General features: G+C 44.8%; 1 protein-coding gene across 1 annotated transcript in view; it reads right to left on the bottom strand.

Moving 5' to 3' along the window:
* LSP1 (lymphocyte specific protein 1) overlaps positions 1–21,288 on the bottom strand; it is a 69,812-nt gene that overhangs the window by 19,851 nt on the left and 28,673 nt on the right. Inside the window, exons 3-10 of the mRNA XM_056852143.1 lie at positions 13,485–13,661; positions 9,168–9,486; positions 8,452–8,565; positions 8,166–8,209; positions 7,537–7,618; positions 5,275–5,415; positions 4,560–4,640; positions 3,057–3,170 (exon numbers count right to left, since the gene is read on the bottom strand). Of these exons, the coding sequence (XP_056708121.1) occupies positions 3,081–3,170; positions 4,560–4,640; positions 5,275–5,415; positions 7,537–7,618; positions 8,166–8,209; positions 8,452–8,565; positions 9,168–9,486; positions 13,485–13,661 (1,048 nt within the window). The 3' untranslated portion in view covers positions 3,057–3,080. The remainder of the gene's footprint in view (positions 1–3,056; positions 3,171–4,559; positions 4,641–5,274; positions 5,416–7,536; positions 7,619–8,165; positions 8,210–8,451; positions 8,566–9,167; positions 9,487–13,484; positions 13,662–21,288) is intronic.

Consider the following 21,288-nt stretch of genomic DNA (forward strand, 5'->3'; position numbering starts at 1 on the left):
TCACAGAATACTGTACCACCCTGAAGCAAGCTTGAAATTTGTGTCCCGTTCTTCAGCAACAGCGGTTAAAGGCCAAACAACCCGTAACAGTCACAAGGAGGTTATCCTGGTTGGTTTTACTAAATGCAGCTGCAATTGAAGCACATGACCCTTTGGAAGGAATGCCTTGACCCTTTCCCATTATGTGTTTGCTCCAAAGTGCTTTTCTTTCCATAAAAAGTAGCTCAGATGGAGAGGGAATTGGTGGGGGTGGGAACAGGAAGAAGGTCAAGTTCCTCCCAAACACACAGGTCTTCTACTTTAGATTGTGACTTCCGCTGCTGGATTTCACACAAGAAACAAGCATCTTGTCAAGTTTGGCCCCCTCATAATCTGAAATGCCAGAAAAAGATTAAACAGCCCATTCATTCCTGGCTAAAAACAGGCCTATTATTAATAGGGTTCCAAGCATACACATGAAGCTGAATTATACTGAATCAGACCCTTGATCCATCAAAGTCAGTATTGTCTGCTCAGACTGGCAGCAGCTCTCCAGGGTCTTAGGCAGAGGTCTTTCACATCACCTATTGACCTAGTCCCTTTATCAGGAGATGCTGAGGATTGAACCTGGGACCTTCTGCATGCCAACCAGGTGCTCTACCACTGAGCCATGGCCCGTCCCCTACTTCCACAATGCCTGCACTGAACTAAAGGGGATACACCCGAGACCAAGAGTGAACATTTAAAATACTATGCCAATAATGGAACATGGCCACTCGCCATTGTTTTGATGTTCAAAGGATTAAGTAGCTTACTATGCCTTGTTACAAAAGGAATATGACAACAATACAGGTGGAATAAGTCTTGAAGTTACCCATTCGGGAGATACAGATGTTTACTGTTATGCTCAGTACAGAATGCAAAAAAAGCATTGTTCGTAATGCAGTTAAAGCAATATGTGGAAAAGCAACTGCGTTTAAAGGAATACGCATTACAGTCACCTATTAACATAAAAGACCAAAAGAAGACCAATAGATCTTCACATTCTATAGCTCCATTTAGCCCTTTCCCCCGCTTTCAACTCCAAGGTGGAAAATATGCACACGTGTGTGTCAAGGGTATGCCCTCCTGGGGCGGGGGGCGGGGAGAGTGACTATTCAACCAAGTCAAGTGGCTGTTTCAGACCCCGTTTGACAAGGGCAGAGGTGCAGGAGGAGACAGCAATGTGCATCACAAACGTGTGCCAAAAGTGCAAAGGGAGTCCCAGAGGTGCCAGTAGTATTACTAGGGTTCATTTTCCAGATAGCCATAAGAAAGGGACAGGTGAGGCTTGGCCTGCATGACAACTGCTACTATGCTTGGTGTAGTGAAATACCTGGAGCGGGCCTTGGTCCTGTGGCCATATCAAGGTAGGCATTCCCTCCCAATTGGTGCATTCTCTACTAACAACGAGGGGGGAAATGCATCCCTTGGTAAGTGGACTAACAGCCCCCTTTCGGTAACCAAAAACAAACCTGCATGCATTTAGAGGGGAGAGAATTTTTTAAGGCATCACCAACATTACTTGAAGAGAACAAGAGATCCTAATATACGTATTGCTACTGCTTTCAAGAACTGTTGTGTCACACGTCGGAATGTGTTTAAAAAAACTTAATGCCCTGTCTGCTTTGAATTTGTAAACTTTGTTGAGGGGGTAGTTATGGGATCTCTAGCTATACTTTTTTGTGAAATGGCAGAAAAAGATGGGTGTTAAGTACTTCTGCTTGCTGTGAATAGTGACTGAATCACTTTAATGTTTTAAAGTACATATAAGTCGCGTGTGCAAAGTTTAAACATTTAAAGAGTTTATAAAGAAGGTTTACAGGCATTCTTAAGAAGATGCAAATGGGGTATTTACTGCAGGCAGATAGCTTCAGTCTTACTGTGGGGGGTGTGGAAGAGCAGAGGGTTCTTGCCGCCATCTATTTTACAGCCGGAGCATGAGAGGTCTCAAAAGCAGAGCTCTGCAGCAAGCCAGAATCCATCCACTGGAGAGATACATGTTTTTTTTTCCAGTTGGTGCATCCACTTTGAACCCTATTCATGCTAGCAGCACTGAACGAGAATATGTCCCCTCCTTGGACACATAAAGTGTTCATAGGTAGTTATCTCCTGAACTTTCATGTCTTCACTAATTCTAAGCCCCACAATCCTTACTGCCACCTAACAGGAGGTGAATTTGAAATGATGAGAAAAGGCAAGGATCTGAGGACACTGTGTATGAATTACAAACTTGGTAAGCCCAGGGTTTGTAATTTACGAACTTTAAATACTGGATTACACACATCAGATGTAGGTCACGGGCTGGTTTTCACTATCAAACCCCCTTTTCTTTTAAAATGAATATGAAAAGTAAGGCTGAGGTTTTATACACACTCTTTATCCAGTGACGGCTCAGATGTGTGGGAAGTCTAAACTAAGAATAAGTATGTAGACATGATAAGGCCTCAGATAACAGGTAAGGAAATACACACCCGCTGTTTTGAGGTAAGGTTGAACGGAAAACGTGTGAAGTGCTAGAGATGCAGCCAAGGTCGAGAACTGAGAAATGAGAGGTAGGATGTAGTCAAAAGAAAGGGAGAAGTGAGTTGGGCACCTTTTTTTGAGTCCCTGGTTAACAGTTACTAGAACCCTTCCGCAGATTATTATAGCAACCCTTAGTGATTTCCTTCCATAGCCGGTATTCTCAATGCAATTTCCATAACACCCAGCCACCGGATTCAAGATGACAGCAGTTTTTATAAACATTGTGTACATAGATTAAATAAAGTATTTCTATGGGGAAAAAACCTGTTTTTTGTGTGTGTCAGACATCACTGCCAGAAAGTTGACAAGCTTCCCAATTCTCCTCACAGCACATTATGCGATTGCTGTTTCAGACAGATCAGTATAGTCATTTTGAGTCATAAGAAGTTGTTACCTATTGCTGGAAAGTTCTGTCAAATGGCGTTATGGCGTGGTACACGTAAGAGAGTCCAAATGCAGTAATGGTTAAAGGCACACACTACGAGCTTGAAGTCATTGTCTGCAGTACCTACCCACATGTTTCGAGCCCAAGCAGGCTATTTTTCTGTGGCTTCATCTATCAACACCTTCTTGTATTGGCCATGTCCGGTTGCCACATACTTGTACTTCTTGCCTGGAAGTGTGACCTAAGCAGGAGAAAAGAAATGGGAGAACTTTCAGGAGAAAATACCCACCTCCCATTTCACCACTTTTCATGGGTTTTGAGTACTGGCCAAGTTATTTTGTTTTAAAGTGTTTGCTTTCAGTATTTTAAAACAATCTATCTTGGGTCTAAACTGAGGCTATTGTATTTCGGTCACATTGTGAGAAGACAAGAGTCACTGGAGAAGACAGTCGTGCTAGGGAAATTGAGGGCAGCAGGAAAAGAGGGAGACCCAACAAGAAATGGATGAACTCAATAAAGAAAGCCACAGCCCTCTATTTGCAAGACCTGAGCAAGGCTGTCAAAGATAGGACATTTTGGAGGACATTGATTCATAGGGGCGCCATGAGTCGGAAGCGACTTGACGGCACTTAACACACACATCTTGGGTCTAGTTATTGCACTAGATACATCTGGATTAACTTCCCGCCAATGCTCATGATTTGAACAAACATCTACTTAGGGCCCCACAAGGTGTCAGAATCAGGCGTCCACCCCTAGCATCCCTCAAGCAAACTCGTCCAGGCAGGTAGTCCTGAAGCAATAATACTTTATTAGGAGCAAAAAGGTAGATTAAAAGAACTGACTGTCATCAAACAGAAGAAGGCTGCTAATGGCGATACATAGGCAGGTTACATGTTTAAAAGCACTCTAGCCTGTGAAAGCAAAACAAAGCGAGGCAAACCCGAGATAAGGGGTTCCCAGGAAGCATAGACTAAATATTACACAACTGGGAAAAACAGGACGGACGAAACTGTACACAGAGTTTACAGGCATGAGACTCAAAGTCTTGACACGGAGCCAGAGGCTAGCCTACTCATGTCAAGCAACCACGAAGGCCTGACACAAGGATTATTTGTTGATAAGTCAAATAGTACAAAGACCACACTCTTGCAATGCACCTTTTAGTAACAGGTAGGCATTCCACAAGAATAGGAGCCTAGCAAAATTACTCAGAAAAGCACAACTACTCTACGCGAAAACATTTCTTATTAATTAAACTAGTGAATTTCAAAGGGTGAATGCTGGATTACATTCCCCCATTGTAAATCCCTGAGTAGCATTTTAGGAGATTCATTAAGTGGGGTAACAAAATATAATTCCCTTTTCCAGTTTGGCAGGACCAATTCCCTTGGAAGCAGTTTCGTATTCCTACAACTTTTTCAGTCCAAGCTAAAGTAGATATGCATAGAGCAGTCTAGTCCTGTCAAGCGGCCACCGGATACACATGAGCAGTTTGCACACTAGGAAAGGAAAACCACAGGAACGCATCCTTCAAGTCACAGGAAAGCATCCTCGGCTACTGGTCTCCATTTCCTTCCGCTGTTTGGTGGTTCCCTTCCCCCCTCCCATAGTAAACACAACACCTCACCTTAGCACTCCCATCTGCCTTTGGGGTCTCTTTCTGCTCCCAAATGCTTCTCACACCCACAATGTCTCCAGCCACAATGTCCTACAAACAGAGTCATCATTATTTCTTTCAACTCAAAAGCAAAAAAAAACTCTTCCTTTGAATGCAAATTCATTTCTCAAGACTAACATTTACAACACCCTCAATACAAGAGCCCCGTAGCACAGAGTGGTAAGCTGCAGTACTGCAGTCCAAGCTCTGCTCACGACCTGAATTCGATCCCAATGGAAGTTGGTTTCAGGTAGCCTGCTCAAGGTCGACTCAGCTTTCCATCCTTCTGAGGTTGGTAAGATGAGTACCCAGCTTGCTGGGGGTAAAGGGAAGATGACTGGGGAAGGCACTGGAAAACCACCCCATACACAAAGTCTGCCTAGGAAACATCGGGATGTGACGTCACCCCATGGGTCAGTAATGACCCGGTGCTTACACAGGGGACCTTTACCAATGTATTATGTATTAATAAGATGTATGTATTAAAGGTCACAATGCTTTTAACAACCAATAACTGACATTATTTGCTATGCTATTTGATTCTGAGCCTTTGCACTAAAATGATGTTGAAACCGTTTCCTTTCTGCAACAAGGCTTCTTTTCAGCTATCACATCCATTCCTTCACATAGATTTAGCCTTTCCATAACAGTAAAAACGTGCTGAACACAAAGCCCGAAGTCCTACCTTAGAGGGTGTTGTCTTCACAGGGGAGAGAACTGCAACCTCACCAGGCTCCCACAGACTTTTTGCGCTGGCCACTACTGCACTGTTGGCAGGCAGGTCAATGGAAAGCTGACGGCCTGGTTTTGGGGTCTTGCTGGAAGTCTAGAAAGCATACGGGCAAGAGTAAGAGGCTTTGCCAGTTAGGCTCTCATTAAGGGAGTTGTACAGCACCGGTTTTGGGATCACATCCTGTTTACTCTGATCTCCAATCAGTAGGGTTGCCAGGTCCCTCTTCGCCACGGAGGTTTTTGGGGTGGAGCCTGAGGAGAGCGGGGTTTGGAAAGGGGAGGGACTTCAATGCCATAGAGTCCAATGGCCAAAGGTTTTTAGGGTGGAGCCTGAGGAGGGCGGGGTTCGGAAGGGGGAGGGACTTCAATGCCATAGAGTTTAATGGCCAAAGCGGCCATTTTCTCCAGGTGATCTGATCTCTATCGGCTGGAGATCAGTTGTAATAGCAGGAGATCTCCAGCTAGTACCTGGAGGCTGGCAACCCTATCAATCAGGCAGTATCTCTACAATTGTGTTCTTGCTTCAGCTCACATGGGAAGGTGGTTTTATTGACTTTAAAGCAGGAATTTTGGTATATAGCATCTTTGTGATAACACCGCTTGTCGACCACAGTGCAAGCAGGTGCCTTGACGTAGTAGCTCCTGAACACATCCAATGTAGTGACTGCCTTTGTGTCAGACCTACATTTATTTAATTTGCATATTTATAGCCCACCCGCATTCCCAGTCCAACCAGGCTCAGGGAGAGTAAGAACCTTTAAAATCACATAAAATCATAAAACTGCAATTAAAATCCAACAATTGTAACAACTATAAAACAAGATGGTATTAAAATTACAACATAGTAGCCACTGTGGGTTAGACAAGCAGATGAACCCCCATCGATTATAGTTATGAGGGGAGATGGGGAGGACAGCAATGATGGACAACTGGCGGCTGCCCTCAGCTACAGGCCTGGGGAAATAGCTCCATTTTACAGGCCCTACAAAACTCCTTAAGGTCCCACAGGGCCCTGATGTCACTTGGAAGACTACTCCACCAGGCCAGGGCCAGGGATGAAAAGGCCCTGTCCCCTGTCGAAGACAGCCGCACACTCTTTGGGCTGGAGGCCACCAGTAGGTTGTTGTACGTAGAGCTTTCTACATGAGAGCAGGGGTGGACTGGCCATTAAGACCACTGTGGAAAGTCCTGGTGGGCTGATGGCAGGAGGGAGCCCCCCCACAATTTGTGCAAAGCAGATGGAAACCAGTACACCCTGCCCCACAAGCCAACAGCCTGCACTTTCTGCAAGACAGGCAGGTGCCAGCTAGTGGCCTTTGCATAAGGTATGCAGGCACAAGCTTTTCCTTCCTCTCTCCCCAGGCAAGTCAGAGTCAAGGTCTTTCTCCTGGGGTTGTTTTGGCCTCCCCGGCTGCTCCTGCCCGAGTAAAACAGTGACAGTAGATCAGCTAAAATGAACAAGTAGGTAAGGCTAACAGGCCCTGAACACATGACCACATGAAGCTGCCTTATACTGAATCAGACCCTCGGTCCATCAAAGTCAGTATTGTCTACTCAGACCGGCAGCGGCTCTCCAGGGTGTCAGGAAGAGAGGTCTTTCATATCACCTACTTGCCTAGTCCCTTTAACTGGAGATGCCGAGGATTGAACCTGGGACCTTCTGCATGCCAAGCAGATGCTCTACCACTGAGCCACAGCCCCTCCCCCTGGCAGAGGAGGCAGTATAATTCCATCACTTGAAGTTCAGCACAATTGGTCTAACAGTGTATGTCATTGGGCATAAGATAGCAATGGGACCTGCATGTATTGGCGAGTCCATTAGGCACACTCACAACATCATAAATAGGATTCCACTTTTGGAATGGTACTGCATATACTAAATATAATGTTTGCAGAGTAATGCCAGGTGCTGGATCCAAGGTGTAGGCTTCTCGACCTTTTGGCTAAGATTGAGTGTAGTAAAAATACTCTACCACCTTGTCACAGTCTTGGAGCCAATAATGGCTGGCTGGGTTTTTTTTTTTTTTAAAGCTCATATTGAAATAAATACCAGTCTTTTAGGGGCCACTGGGCTTTTGTTGGATTTTCAAAGCCTCTGTCATGTTATGTAAAAATCCAGCCATGAGAAGGAACAAGGAAAGGAATACACATGGAGAACGGATTTGGAAACTGCAAACATTAACGTTATCAACAGGCTCAAAGGTCTTCACCTCACCTCAATGGCATGAGTGTACTGCTCAAGTCTGTCATCAATCTTTGAAACTGGGAGAGGCACCTGGGTCTTCTTCACACTGTTACTGGAAGCAGAACAGAAGATTGGTGGAAAGAGGACTTAGGGCTGGATGCTACAGACCCTACCAACTACCATTTACTCTGCAATCCCTTTTCCATTAAGTTCATACTAGTCCCTCCAGGAAATGCCACCCCATTTATACAGCAAGGACCACTACAGACATATTACGTATCCATGATTTGGTATCTTAGCCCAGATGTTGAAGGGCCCATAGTTTAACATGCTGAACCAAGTCCTACCCCTTCCCAGCATACTTTAGGAGAGACCAGCAAGGTCTTTTAGACAAGAGAGACTGGGGAAATTGCCTTAACCATGGTTTGTTCACTGCAGGTATAATACTCAACCTTGGTTAGTTTGTGGCAAATTGTAATCATTGTATTCAGACAGAATGTTTTACCATGCGTAAGGAAAAACAAACCATGGTTGTATGTTATGTCTTCATAGGACCAGAAAGTAAACAGTCCAGTTCCTTGCCTCAACACCTGTTTTCAGTATAGCTGCTTTTAACCAATGGGCAGACTGAGATCGCACAGCAATACTGTGGAAATTACCTCCTCTCTATGGAGCGGATCAGTGATTCAGTTCTCTCAGTGATCTAAAGAATAGATAAAACAGACTGTTAGCAGTTCAGTTTGCGGTCTATAGAACAGATAAAACTGACATCTCTACCAATTCAGACGTGTCAAGCTAAAGCCAGGAAGTGGGGGGGGGGGAGAAGAGAAAAATTGTGTGCTGGGAGACTTCTCCGCCCTCCACCCCCATTTACAAAACAATGTTTCTGTACCATTTTATAAACCATCCTGGCATGAATAAAAGCTTCCATTTGGAGAAACGTACCTTTATGGTAGGACTCAAAGGAGGCTGGATCTCTTCCTCCGAGCTGGAGGAGCTTGGGGCTCTCTGACGTTTTCCGGGCGCCTCTTCCTCTTCATTCCTTCTCCTCTTCTTCTCCTGAAGACAAAAGTGGTCGACAAAGTCAGAAGGCATTGCTTGCACATGAGACCAATGCACTTACAGATTGCCTGTATGCCTGCAATCAGTACAGCATTTCAAGCTGTTCAATGCTGATGCTGTGTGTAACCAATACAGCAGGAAAAGAGCAAGCAAGTTTAAATGGAAGTTGCACAGGGTACTCATATTGGCTTCTACAGCTGAACCTGGTGAGCCAGATTAGCAACCAGAACATCCAGGTTACGTCGGTCTTGTGATTAAAGAGTTGGAAACCTCCAGAACCAGCAGCACAAGATTTTACTCCAGAATTTAACCTCCCTATAACCCTACTGTCCATTTCTACATGGCCCTATTGACTCCTTTTTAGCTTAGCCTGCCTGTTCCAAGACTATAAGAATAGAAAATCATCACCCACTTAAACCTTCCCATCGTTATGTTGGTGCACCTGGAAAAAAGTTTTGAGGAGTATGGAAAATTTACTAGGATTAAGCCTTAGTCGAATGCTTGTTTAGATCTACAGCTTTGATTGAATTAATACCAGGCATCAGCAGCATATAAGTGAGAGTGAATTGAGGTGGAAAGGACAGGGTTGTTGCTCTCACCTCCTGCTTTTCTTTCTCATCTTCTTCACGCTCATTCTCATGAACAACACTTTGGTTCTCCGCTTCAAATCCAGTATACTGGTTCTCTTCTCTAATATCCACTGCTTCACTGAGCTTTTGCTGCCCCTCCAGTTCTGCTTCTATATTGCTCTGATTGAATGAAGGTGAAGTAGGAACAAACTTCAGAAAATTTGAAGGCCCACATCCAAACCGGATGATGGTTGGAGAATCTGACTCCTGATCCAGATGGACCTGCTCCAGCTTGGCTTCCGCTTCCCTTAGGTTGCTGTCCTCTTCTGTATAGGAATGCCTCAGGGACCTAGAATTAGAATTCAGGGAGAAAGGACAGCCTTTGAATGCACAAAACGTACCCATTACTCGTCTGTTTAAAGTACCAGGACCCTTCAAGGATCCAGGTTATGAGAGACCAGCCATTTGAAGAAGTTGGGAATTCTTTTGGAGCTGAGAATATTCCACACTTTTCAAAACAGGAAAAAATACTTCCCAGTACCTCAGAGGGATTCAAAAAATACTGTGCCATTCAATGACAGAAGATGTACCTCAGTAGCAATTTAGCAACAAAATTAATCTAGAATGACTATTTTGAGTAAAATGTTCTGCACCCTGTGCTGCATGTAGGGACAGAGTAAACAACTTCTCCTTACAGCTTCGAACATCATCTAGCTTGAAATGCTAATTCACCTGTTAGAAAGTTGACATGAAATTCAAGTCACATATTGCCTTCCCTGCAAAATATTATACTAATGGAGGACTAGAGCAGTCCCCCCCTTAATCAGGTGTAGGAATTAGATTTCACTGTCCATCGGCATTCCACCCCTCTTTGCTGATATCCATAGGCAAAATAACATCAACTTGTTATGCTAGGCAGTCTTGTCAGTCAGCAGATCCGACCCTAACCCACTCTTCTGTAACCCTTGATTTTCTTGATAGACATCTTGCACTTGAGATACAAGATACGCACACTCACACATATATATTAGGGTTGTGCATATCGATATACCTGAACTGAAAATAAACCCAAAATTAGCCATTTTGGCAATATTCGGGTTTTGGTTTTACCGATCTCCCCGAAGCCAAATAGGTAATTCCCACAAAATTTCGGGTATGGCTATTGACAATTGCTCAGTTACATGGCTCTGCAGCTTTCCCTCAGTTTGGAAGCTAATTTGCATGGACATCATGTAAGGCAACCCAGATATGAACAGAGCCTCCAGATTTTAAGGTGCCAGCCTGTCAATCGGCTCTTTCTGCCAGTCCTCGGAACTGCTGAACTTCTGAACCTGAAAACCGATGAACAGCTCGGCTTGCAAATGCCTGGAAGATGGGTGACCCCTTTGTGGGCCCGTAAAATTGGTCCCCCGTCCCAAAGTTCACCAAACTTTGGTGACCATTCTAAGGAGAGTCCCTTGCAGCCATGCTGAAAATTTGGTGACTCTATCTCCAAAAATGCCCCCACAGGAGCTTTGAAAAAATCCTCATAGACTATAATGGGCTTGAATTTTTCAGTAAACCCAGAAATAAAGCCAAAATACACCTTTACCGGTATGGGTATTTGGCTTATTCTGGGTTTACCGAAAAAATCAGGCCCAATGAACCCAAAATTTACCAATTTTTATTTGCACGACCCTACTAGATATAGATATATAGATATATTGGTCAGTTTGCCATATCAATGGAGCAGATGCAAGAATAACAGAACCATCAGCTGATATGGCAAGGCCACATAAGTGCCCTATAAGAGTTCGTCCTATCAGGAGATAGGAAGGAAGGATTTCCATCTGTTACTTTATTTCTACTGATACTGAACTGGATAGAAAGTCCTAGACAGTGCAGCTTCACCCAAAAGTAAATCTGAGTTGAACATGATTTATTCTCAAGTAAGCGTACACAGAATTCCAGCCCAAGCTTATAACATCCAATACAACCACTCTTGTATGCAAATATTATAAGAGTGACCCTGACTAAAATGACTTCAACTGCAATTCCAAGAGTTTCCACAAAGTCTACACTTTCCGCTAGTTTCCTACATTTCTGACAGGTGTTAGAAGACAATGACAGAGTCCCCTTTTCCCCTCTAAGTATAGACTTCTGTCCAATACACATCTCAATGTTTATCTTGAAAAGATTTCACACTTAGCACCCAAAAATTGCTTCTGAGTCTAGACAGAAACTGTAGCACCCTTTCACTGACAGAAAGGCTTCCTCTTCCTGTCTTACGTCATAATACTCTCAGTTCTAGGTTGGGGGCAACAAACCCTTTTGGAAAAGAAGGAAAAGCACACCAATATCTAGAAGAACCACTAATGCTTGCTTCCACCATGTCTCTGTCAACTTTCAAGAACACCAGATGATCAATGGTACTAAATGCTTCCATCACTTAGGTAGCTAAGTAGCACCCCCCTTCATCTGCCCTAGCCTTCTACAAATATTCTCTGTTTTCCCAGCTGAAACAAGCTCTCTTAAGCCAACCAATGCTTTTTCCCCCTTTAAAAGCAAAAAAAAAACCAATCATACATGTGATCACAGTTACGTTTTGGGTAGCGCCTAAGTCACATTTAGTCGAAGTATTGAAATATATCGACCTTTCTTCTTGCCCACAAATATGTTAACTAGCCAGGCTGTCTGCTCATATCAATGTTCATCATTTGTGGCCTAGAAAGGAGGAGGAGAGGAACACATTCATTTATAATTTCTAACCACTTTCCTACTTTGTCACCTGAGAACAATATAGGTAACCAAACAGGTTGTTGTTTACCAGTCTGAAATTTATGCTTGACCTCTCCTTGGAGGTAAGGCTGAAATCCTGTGCACACTTACATAGAAGTAAACTTAATTGGACAAAGTATAAATATTACAAATGTCACAGTCTCACAAGGCATAACAATAGTCCATTTTTCATATCTTTCACTGTGTTTATATATGCAGCCATGACCCATAGAAAGCTGTTACATACCTCAAACCCCTTTTCTGGCCCTCACTAAGCATCTAAGGATTGGTTGGCTAAGAGAGCTTGTTTCAGCTGGGAAAACAGAGAACACCTGTAGAAGCCTAGGGCAGATGAAGGGGGGTGTTACCTAGCTACCTAAATGATGGTAGCATTTAGCACCATTGGTCATTTAGCGTTCTTGAAAGTTGGCAGAGATATGGTAGAATAAGGCACAATGCAAGGGCATTTACCTTACCATAAGGTTTGTCCTGTTTCCTCACAGATGCTCTGCCTTTATCAGCAACATAACAGGTAGGAAGCCAATATATGCCATTCCCATTTTTGCATCTCCTTGTTAGAAAAAAAACATACCTGTTGATTTTCTGCCTGTCCTGCAGTTGTTAAAGGCGGAAACCCTGCTATGTCCCACACTTGACAAGTGTACTAATCAGAGTTCTCAGTTTCTTTCTTGGAACAAAAGCAGAAAACATATTGCCAGCGTGGAATGGTGGGTAATGCTACCTTTTATTCCACTGAACTAGCACGCAACTGTCAAACAGTTTCAGACTAGGGTCTGGGAGATCCACATTCAAATCCTCACTCTACCACAGAAATTTGTTCGGTACCTTGGGCCAGTCGCACACTCTCATCCTAACCCACCTTACAGGGTTGTTGTGAGGATAAAATTAGAGGAGAACAATCTAAGCTGCTTCGGGTCCCCATTGGGGAGAAAGGGGGGCAATGAATCAATGTAAATATGCCTATACTAAAATAAAAAGCCTTAAAAGTTAAAACAGAAGTGGTTCACAGTATACTGGGTGATTTGGGCCTGAGCTATGACATTAGGCACACTTACCAGGGAGTAAACCCCACTGAATTCAGTGGGGCTTACTTTCACGTATACATGAATACAACCTCTCCAGGTTGGTTCTCTCCTGGAGAGAAATGTCCCATCCCTTTAAGAGAGCCCAATTTGTAGACATGGGCAGCTTCACAGCATGGAGGTAAATAACATCACCTGGTAAATTACAGCATCTTAAGCCTCTATTAAGGGGATGGGTCATTGTTAGGGTTGCCAGCTTCAGGTTGGGAAATACCTGGAGATTTCTGAGGCGAAGTCTGCGAGGGGAGGGACTTCAATGCCATAGAGTCCAATTGTCAAAGCGGTCATTTTCTCTAGGTGAACTGATCTCTGTTGGCTGGAGATCACTTGTAACAGCAGGAGATTGCCAGCTAGTACCTGGAGGTTGGCAACCCTAGTCATTGTTGTCCAGGCCTATTGGTAACCCTGTTACTGCATTTCTTCCAGGATGCCTGGCCTATGCTCAGCGCATTGCCACGTTCGTTAGAGAGCCCTTCTCACGCCATACCTTTCTTCCCGCTGAGTAGGGGCTGCCTGCTGGGCTTCTTTCCACTGGCACACTTGTTCTCCTTCTTGCGCTCCTTCTCCTGCCCATTTCTGCTTGCGCTGCTCAAGTTTCTGCGACCAGTCACTAAAGCCCTCGTCCTCTTCCAATTCCGAAGTCCCAGAAGGTTTGCCGTCAAACCTGAGATATGAGGCAGGGAAAATTAGCACAGTGCAAGCTCAGAGTAACGCAGCGAGCATTCTGGTCAGCATGCCTGGATCCACAAGTCTTGCAGATGCTGAGCCTGCATCTTGCAGTCTTAGATGCCGGTCAGCTTTCATCACAATACCCTTAGGACCAAAGGGCATGGCCAACTTTATCATTTGTTGAATCGAGGCTGCCCCGTGCACATCTTTGCTGCACGTTCTCTGGAAAAACACATAACAAAGCTGATAACTTAGACATAATCTTTTGCATGGACTCTTTAGAGGAGGATCTGGTCAAGGCATTAGAATTCTGACCTGTCGCGAAAAGAGTTCCAGTTCAAAAAGAGCCCCTGTATGCAAATGGTGCATTTTCATAGGATCATAGAGTTGGAAGGGACCATCAGGGTCATCAAGTCCAACCCTCTGCACAATGCAGGAAATTCACAACTACCTCCCCCACACACACCACCAGTGACCCCTACTCCATGCCCAGAAGATGCCCTCCCTCTCATGAACTGCCTAAGGTCATAGAATCAGCATTGCTGACAGATGGCCATCTAGCCTCTGCTTAAAAACCTCCAGGGAAGGAGCACTTACCACCTCCCAAGGAAGCCTGAGGAACTGCTCTAACTGTTGGAAATTCTTCCTAATGTCTAGACGGAAACTCTTTTGATTTAATTTCAACCTGTTGGTTCTGGTCTGACCTTCTGGGGCAACAGAAAACAACTCAGCACCATCCTCTAAGTGAAAGCCCATCAAGTACTTGAAGATGGTTATCATATCACCCCTCAGTCTTCTTCTCTTCAGGATAAACATACCCAGCTCCTTCAACCTTTCCTCATAGGACTTGGTCTCCAGACCCCTTACCATCTTTGTTGTCCTCCTCTGGACACGTTCCAGCTTGTCTACATCCTTCTTAAATTGCGGTGCCCAAAACTGAACACAGTACTCTAGGTGAGGTCTCTAACTAGAGCAGAGTAGGTGTCACTTGATTATAACTTTCTGCGTATCTTCAGAGCGGCTGTTAAGTAGTAAACTACAAATAGAGTAACAGCCTTATCATTACAGACAGCAGATAGATTAAGTGGTAGTCACGAGAACATACAGGAAAGTGTGAAATCAATGGAGTAATCAAAGAAGATCTTATAGAAGAATATAAATCACAACTGAATAAAAAATGGATAAGTGTTTCGGTCTTTGCCTTTCCACACAGGCAGACTCTCTGCTCGACTGGGGTTTTCAAAAATCCACCGGTTAGTTCATTGAAGGGTAAGGCATTATGTCTGGCCAAGAAGAAAAATATGTGAAAGGTGGAATGGTTAAGAATTCAAGATAATCTGGGTGCACTGGAAAAGATGGGGTGCTCTGTCCCCAGAAGGAGGGTATGCATTTCCTTCTGTCATCACCACATAGTTCAAGATGGTCCCTTCGTTCTAAGTCCATGAGTGTCTTATTCATTACTAAAGGGAGGTCTGAAGGGAAACCTAGATAGGAAATCTGTAAACCTGAAAGTCTTTTGTCTACTATCTTTGTCCAAGAGGACACAAAAGGGTCAAGAGCTCCAAAAATTTAAGTCGGCACAATTCAGCGTTGAGATAACCCGGGGAAGTTACAGGAGTGGGCGGGTTGATCCTGAGGGTGGGCCACGGCCATGCATGTGGCCTTGGGAAATTCGCTCCATTCTCAGGAGATTAAAGGAACAAAATGGCCATGCGTTTTCGGCCAAAGGTTAAAATGCTGTTGAGTCATGGTTTGACTGATAGCGAAGAAAGGTCCCTATAAAGAACCCACAGGACCTGATATATAAACTTAAATGGGTGCTTGTCTTTCAAGATTCTCCCTGTCAAGGCATGTGGACGTTATCCAACAGATGTCAAGCACCAACAAGTCCTATTGGTTTTGGTGGGAGCTATTTAAGCACATGCATAACTTTCCATTTAAATTAGTGGGAGTTTGAAGTATAATGTGTTTGTTGATCACAGCAGTGCATAAGAAATTAAAAAATTATCTGCTTTGGAAGGCCAAACAAGACATGATGCAGGTAGATCACTTTTCCCCCAGTGTCTTTATATGTAATTTGTAGCCTCAGGGGGCTGTAATTCAGGAAGAGGCTGTGTTGCAGGAAGAGAAGGTGTTTAACCTTTCCCCCTCAATAGATGCTCTTTCCATGAGCTTCACTAAAGGGTATTTTTCACAGTGGATTTTGCTTTGGTTTCAAATCGGAGCAAACAATAAACCGATTTAAATAGCTTTTTCGTGGCAGTGCAGATTCTCCCCCCATCCCGAGGTATTTTTAATTTTTCACGGGAGAAACAGCGCACTTCTCTGCGCGGCTTACGTCTGCTGCCGCTCATGACTCACCACTCCAAATCCGCCTAATCCTGCCCACTCTTCCCATGATCCTGTGTGTGTGTGTTTGGGGGGGGGGCATCCTGAGAGCAGCAAATCCAAGCCAAAACTCCCATCACCCTTCTGAAGAGAGGCAGCCAGTCTGCTTTGGGTCTCCCTCCAGCCGGTGCGATCCTATGTGTGTGTGTGTTGGGGGGGGCCATCCTGAGAGTGGCAAATCCAAGCCAAAACTCCCATCACCCTTCTGAAGAGAGGCAGCCAGTCTGCTCTGGGTCTCCCTCCAGCCGGTGCGATCCTATGTGTGTGTGTGTTGGGGGGGTATCCTGAGAGTGGCAAATCCAAGCCAAAACTCCCATCACCCTTCTGAAGAGGGGCAGCCAGTCTGCTTTGGGTCTCCCTCCTGCCGGTGCGATGCTGTTAGAGTGGCAACTCCCCCAGCCAATCACCGTTCTTGGGGGAGGAGAAAGGTGACGTCCCAGGGAGCGAAGCAAACATTTTTTCATGGGCATCCGAGCAACAAAACGCTCTTCTACTGGAAAGTACGGCTCAGAAGTGGTTTGGATTGCCTCTCTTTTAACCCGGCTTATTTTGCTCAGTGGGGGAAAACACGGATCTGCAGTGAATAACCAAAATTTGCCTCCGACGCAAATCAGCATCGAAACAGCAGCAAATCTCCATGAAGAATACCCCTCACTGTCTCTATGGGGTATTCTTCACGGTGGATTTTGCTTCGGTTTCGAATCGGAGCAAATAATAAACTGATTTAAATAGCTTTTTCATGGCAGTGCAGATTCTCCCCCCATCCCAATTTTTCACGGGAGAAACAGAGCACTTCTCTGCGCTGCTTACGTCTGCTGCCGCTCATGACTCACCGCTCCAAATCCACCTAATCCCGCCCACTCTTCCCATGATCCTGTGTGTGTGTGTTTGGGGGGGGGGCATCCCGAGAGCAGCAAATCCAAGCCAAAACTCCCGTCACCCTTCTGAAGAGGGCCAGCCAGTCTGCTTTGGGTCTCCCTCCTGCCGGTGCGATCCTGTGTGTGTGTGTGTGTGTTGGGGGGGGCCATCCTGAGAGCAGCAAATCCAAGCCAAAACTCCCATCACCCTTCTGAAGAGAGGCAGCCAGTCTGCTCTGGGTCTCCCTCCAGCTGGTGCGATCCTATGTGTGTGTGTGTTGGGGGGGTATCCTGAGAGTGGCAAATCCAAGCCAAAACTCCCATCACCCTTCTGAAGAGGGGCAGCCAGTCTGCTCTGGGTCTCCCTCCAGCCGGTGCAATCCTATGTGTGTGTGTGTGTTGGGGGGGCATCCTGAGAGCGGCAAATCCAAGCCAAAACCCCCATCACCCTTCTCAAGAGGGGCAGCCAGTCTGCTCTGGGTCTCCCTCCTGCCGGTGCGATGCTGTTAGAGTGGCAACTCCCCCAGCCAATCACCGTTCTTGGGGGAGGAGAAAGGAGACGTCCCGGGGAGCGAAGCAAACATTTTTTCATGGGCATCCGAGCAACAAAACGCTCTTCTACTGGAAAGTACGGCTCAGAAGTGGTTTGGATTGCCTCTCTTTTAACCCGGCTTATTTTGCTCAGTGGGGGAAAACACGGATCTGCAGTGAATAACCAAAATTTGCCTCCGACGCAAATCAGCATCGAAACAGCAGCAAATCTCCATGAAGAATACCCCTCACTGTCTCTGTGTCTAAGGGTGAAAACGCATGGTCGCTTAAGCCTCCTTTATTCCCTGTTTCAGCCAGGATTCAGCCAGGATCGAACGCATGCATTTCGCCGAACGTGCGTTCGATCCTGGCTGAATCCTGGCTGAAACAGGGAATAAAGGAGGCTAAAGCAACCATGGTTTTCGCCCTAAATATTTCTTTTTCCCTTCCAGGGCATATGCGGTGTGTGGGGGGGTCAATTTTGATCAAGAATACTTGAAGGGGATTAAACCAGACCTCATCGTATGTGGCTGCAATTTACTCATAAAAATGATCCATTCGTGAACATTCCAGCATCTGATCTGGTTTGGGCACAGATCTCATGGATTCTTCTTTGCTGGCAGTAGCTCAGCAAATAACACATGGGTTATCGGCAAACTGACTAAATCTGAGTCAAGCAGCAGAAAAAAAAATAGGATTCTGTTGGCTTCAGAGTGAGAAGAATACGGCTTCAATGCAGTAAGTATGAAATGGTATAGCGTCCTTAAAATTCATTCAAACCTTGTTTTAAAACATGATCCTTTGCTGGCTGGAAAATTTCTAAGAGCACCACCCACTAATAAGTGTTGAGAAGTTCACACCCAGTATGCAGGCTGAAATAATTAAAGGGCCCCATATGACAGAGCAAAGGGAAAAACCAAGCTGAACTTCAGATATTTCCTGGGCTTTGAAGGGTACAGAAAGGCAGGGCAGAGGAGAATGCTCTCTCCTATTTGTTAATAAAGAGAGACCCATTTATACTCAACTGGCAAGAGTCCGTCATTTGGCCTTCAGAGTATACAGACTGCATTCCAAAGCTGTGATCAAACACAATAGCGGAAATTTAATCCAACGATGCACAAGCCTCTTGACCACAGTTAACCAAAAGGCAAATCTGTACGCTAAATTAAGATGGGGAGGGAGTTGTTTTGAGGGTCTTTCCTTGTTTTCTGTGCCCTGGATTTCCTTTACTGCCTTGGACTCCACCTCTTTAATGAAAGATCCCCCTGCAACAGTCAACCACAATTTAAAGGACTGCACAGCTTTTTTGCCCCAGAGTGGTTTTAGCAATAAGGATAGTTCAGGAACTGAAGTCATGTGTATCTTTGCCCCACAGTACAAAGGTCATCCTGGGTTCTCAAGACTACGCAGTCTTGAAGTATGAATCAATAAGCACTAGAGTTGCCAACCTCCAGGTACTAGCTGGAGATCTGCTATTACAACTGATCTCCAGCCGATAGAGATCAGTTCAGCTGGAGAAAATGGCTGCTTTGGCCATTGGGCTCTATGGCATTGAAGTCCCTCCCCTCCCCAAACCCTGCCCTCCTCAGGCTCCACCCAAAAAACCTTCCACCAGTGGCGACGAGGGACCTGGCAACCCTAATAAGCACTGGCAACATCAGATCTTAGGGGTGTTCATTCAGGTAATAACTAATCATGATCCAACCCATATCATGACAATTCTTCAGTATAAATCATCTGACTGCAATTTTTCCAACATTCAGTCAAGATCAACAATATTTAAATTTGACTGATATTTGGTATCTCACTGTTATTCCAGCACCTTTCAGTTTCTTAAAAAAATCAGAGGAGCCAGAAGGAGAAAGATTAACACAGGGGATATGCTTGATAAGGGCATTGTCTATCCAGGAGTGTTAGCCAAGATTTCTGCCAAACAGGATCCTACCTGTTTGTGTTTCCGTGCTTAGCATTTCCTCTTCCCTCTAATCACCATTAGGATTTCAATGGCTTTGGGAGGGCTCTCTCAGTCTATTCAAGAACAGGCTCAGTATCTGTGTGAGCATTTTCATTTTCTGGGCCTGGGCCTGCTAAGCATGGACAAAGACTTTGCTTGCACATTCTGGCAGCCAGGAGGGACAGATGGCAGCAAAATAGAGGTAAAGACTACACCTTGTCCCCACGTGATAGCCAGTTCTTCTGCAGACTGGAGGGGGGGGGGAAGGCAAACAGAATAGGGTTGCCAACCTCCAGGTACTAGCAGGAGATCTCCTGCTTTTACAACTGATCTCCAGTCGATAGAGATCAGCTCACCTGGAGAAAATGGCCACTTTGGCCATTGGACTCTATGTCATCAAAGTCCCTCTCCTCCCCAAACCCCACCCTCCTCAGGCTCCACCCCAAAAACCTCCCGTAGGGTTGCCAGGTCCCTCTTTGCAATCGGCAGGAGATTTTGGTGGTGGAGCCTGAGGAGGGCGGGGTTTGGGGAGGAGAGGGACTTCAATGCCATAGAGTCCAATTGCCAAAGCCGCCATTTGCTCCAGGTGAACTGATCTCTGTTGGCTGGAAATCAGTAGTAATAGCAGGAGATCTCCTAACCTCCTGCCGGTAGCGAAGAGGGACCTGGCAACCCTAGAACAGAAGCAGTAATTGTCCCCTTCCCCAAAAAACATTCATACATACATCAAATCAAATGAGAAGTGAGTGACTATTACTTATTCAGGATCTGAGATCTCTCTCGTATGTTTTTTAAATTTCATACACATACAGTATTATATGTATAGAAAGAGTTTTTTTATTGCATCAATCTGGATGCCAATGTAAGAGACAGTGCCCAATCTTGAGTCATCATAGTTAGATAGCACAAACCAGATAGCCTGCTTTTTTTAAACAGCCTGTCTGATTCCACCTTACACAAAAGTTTCTGCCTGGCTGGTTGTTGTTGTTTTTTAATTCAGTCCCAGTGCTATTTAGAAGGAGTTTTAAAGGATGAAAGGGAAGGCAAGTGATCCTAAGAAAGTTCTTAGAGCTGAAAGGTCCCTCCATAACCATTTCCCTTTACTTCCCTGAGAAAATCCTAGTGGGATACACTATGCAAAGTAGGGAAAATTACACAAATTGTCACCATTGTCTTATTCATGTGAAAGATTTGGATTATTGCAGGATTTCTGTTGTTTTGGCAGGAATCAGAATTACAAGAAAGGAGGCTCTGGGACTCCCTCAAGTAAGTGACTAGCAGTGTTTGCACATATGTGATGGAGCCAATGAAGAGGTCAATCAAAATCTGAAAATATTTTTAAAGAGAATAATTCAGATATCTGTTATGTGTTCTCAGCAGGACTTCATTAGAACAAGAATACACATTTCCTACCTTAGTTAGCGTTTTCTCAGTGTGTATATATACACATATTCCTCTGAAGTTGTACAAATGAGTATATAATGCAAGAAGTAAATAGGGCAAGGTGAACAAATGAACACATGAAGCTGCCTTATACTGAATCAGGCCCTTGGTCCATCTAAGCCAGTATTGTCTACTCAGACAGGCAGCAGCTCTCCAGGGTGTCAGGCAGAGAGGTCTTTCACATCATCTACTTGCCTAGTCCCTTTAACTGGAGATGCCGGGGATTGAACCTAGGACCTTCTGCATGCCAAGCAGATGCTCTACCACTGAGCCACAGCCCCTCCCCTAGTGACAGCTATCCTCCACAGTTTATAACAGGCATCCATTACTCAGAAGTGTACAGCCTTGAAACAAGGAGAGGTACTCATTATGTTTGGTGAGGATCTCATGCTCTGAAATAAGGGAAGTCTGACAAACCTAATCTGGACCTACAGGAAAGTTATGACAGC

This window comes from Euleptes europaea, chromosome 6 (genome assembly GCF_029931775.1).
Source record: "Euleptes europaea isolate rEulEur1 chromosome 6, rEulEur1.hap1, whole genome shotgun sequence".
NCBI lineage: Eukaryota > Metazoa > Chordata > Lepidosauria > Squamata > Sphaerodactylidae > Euleptes > Euleptes europaea.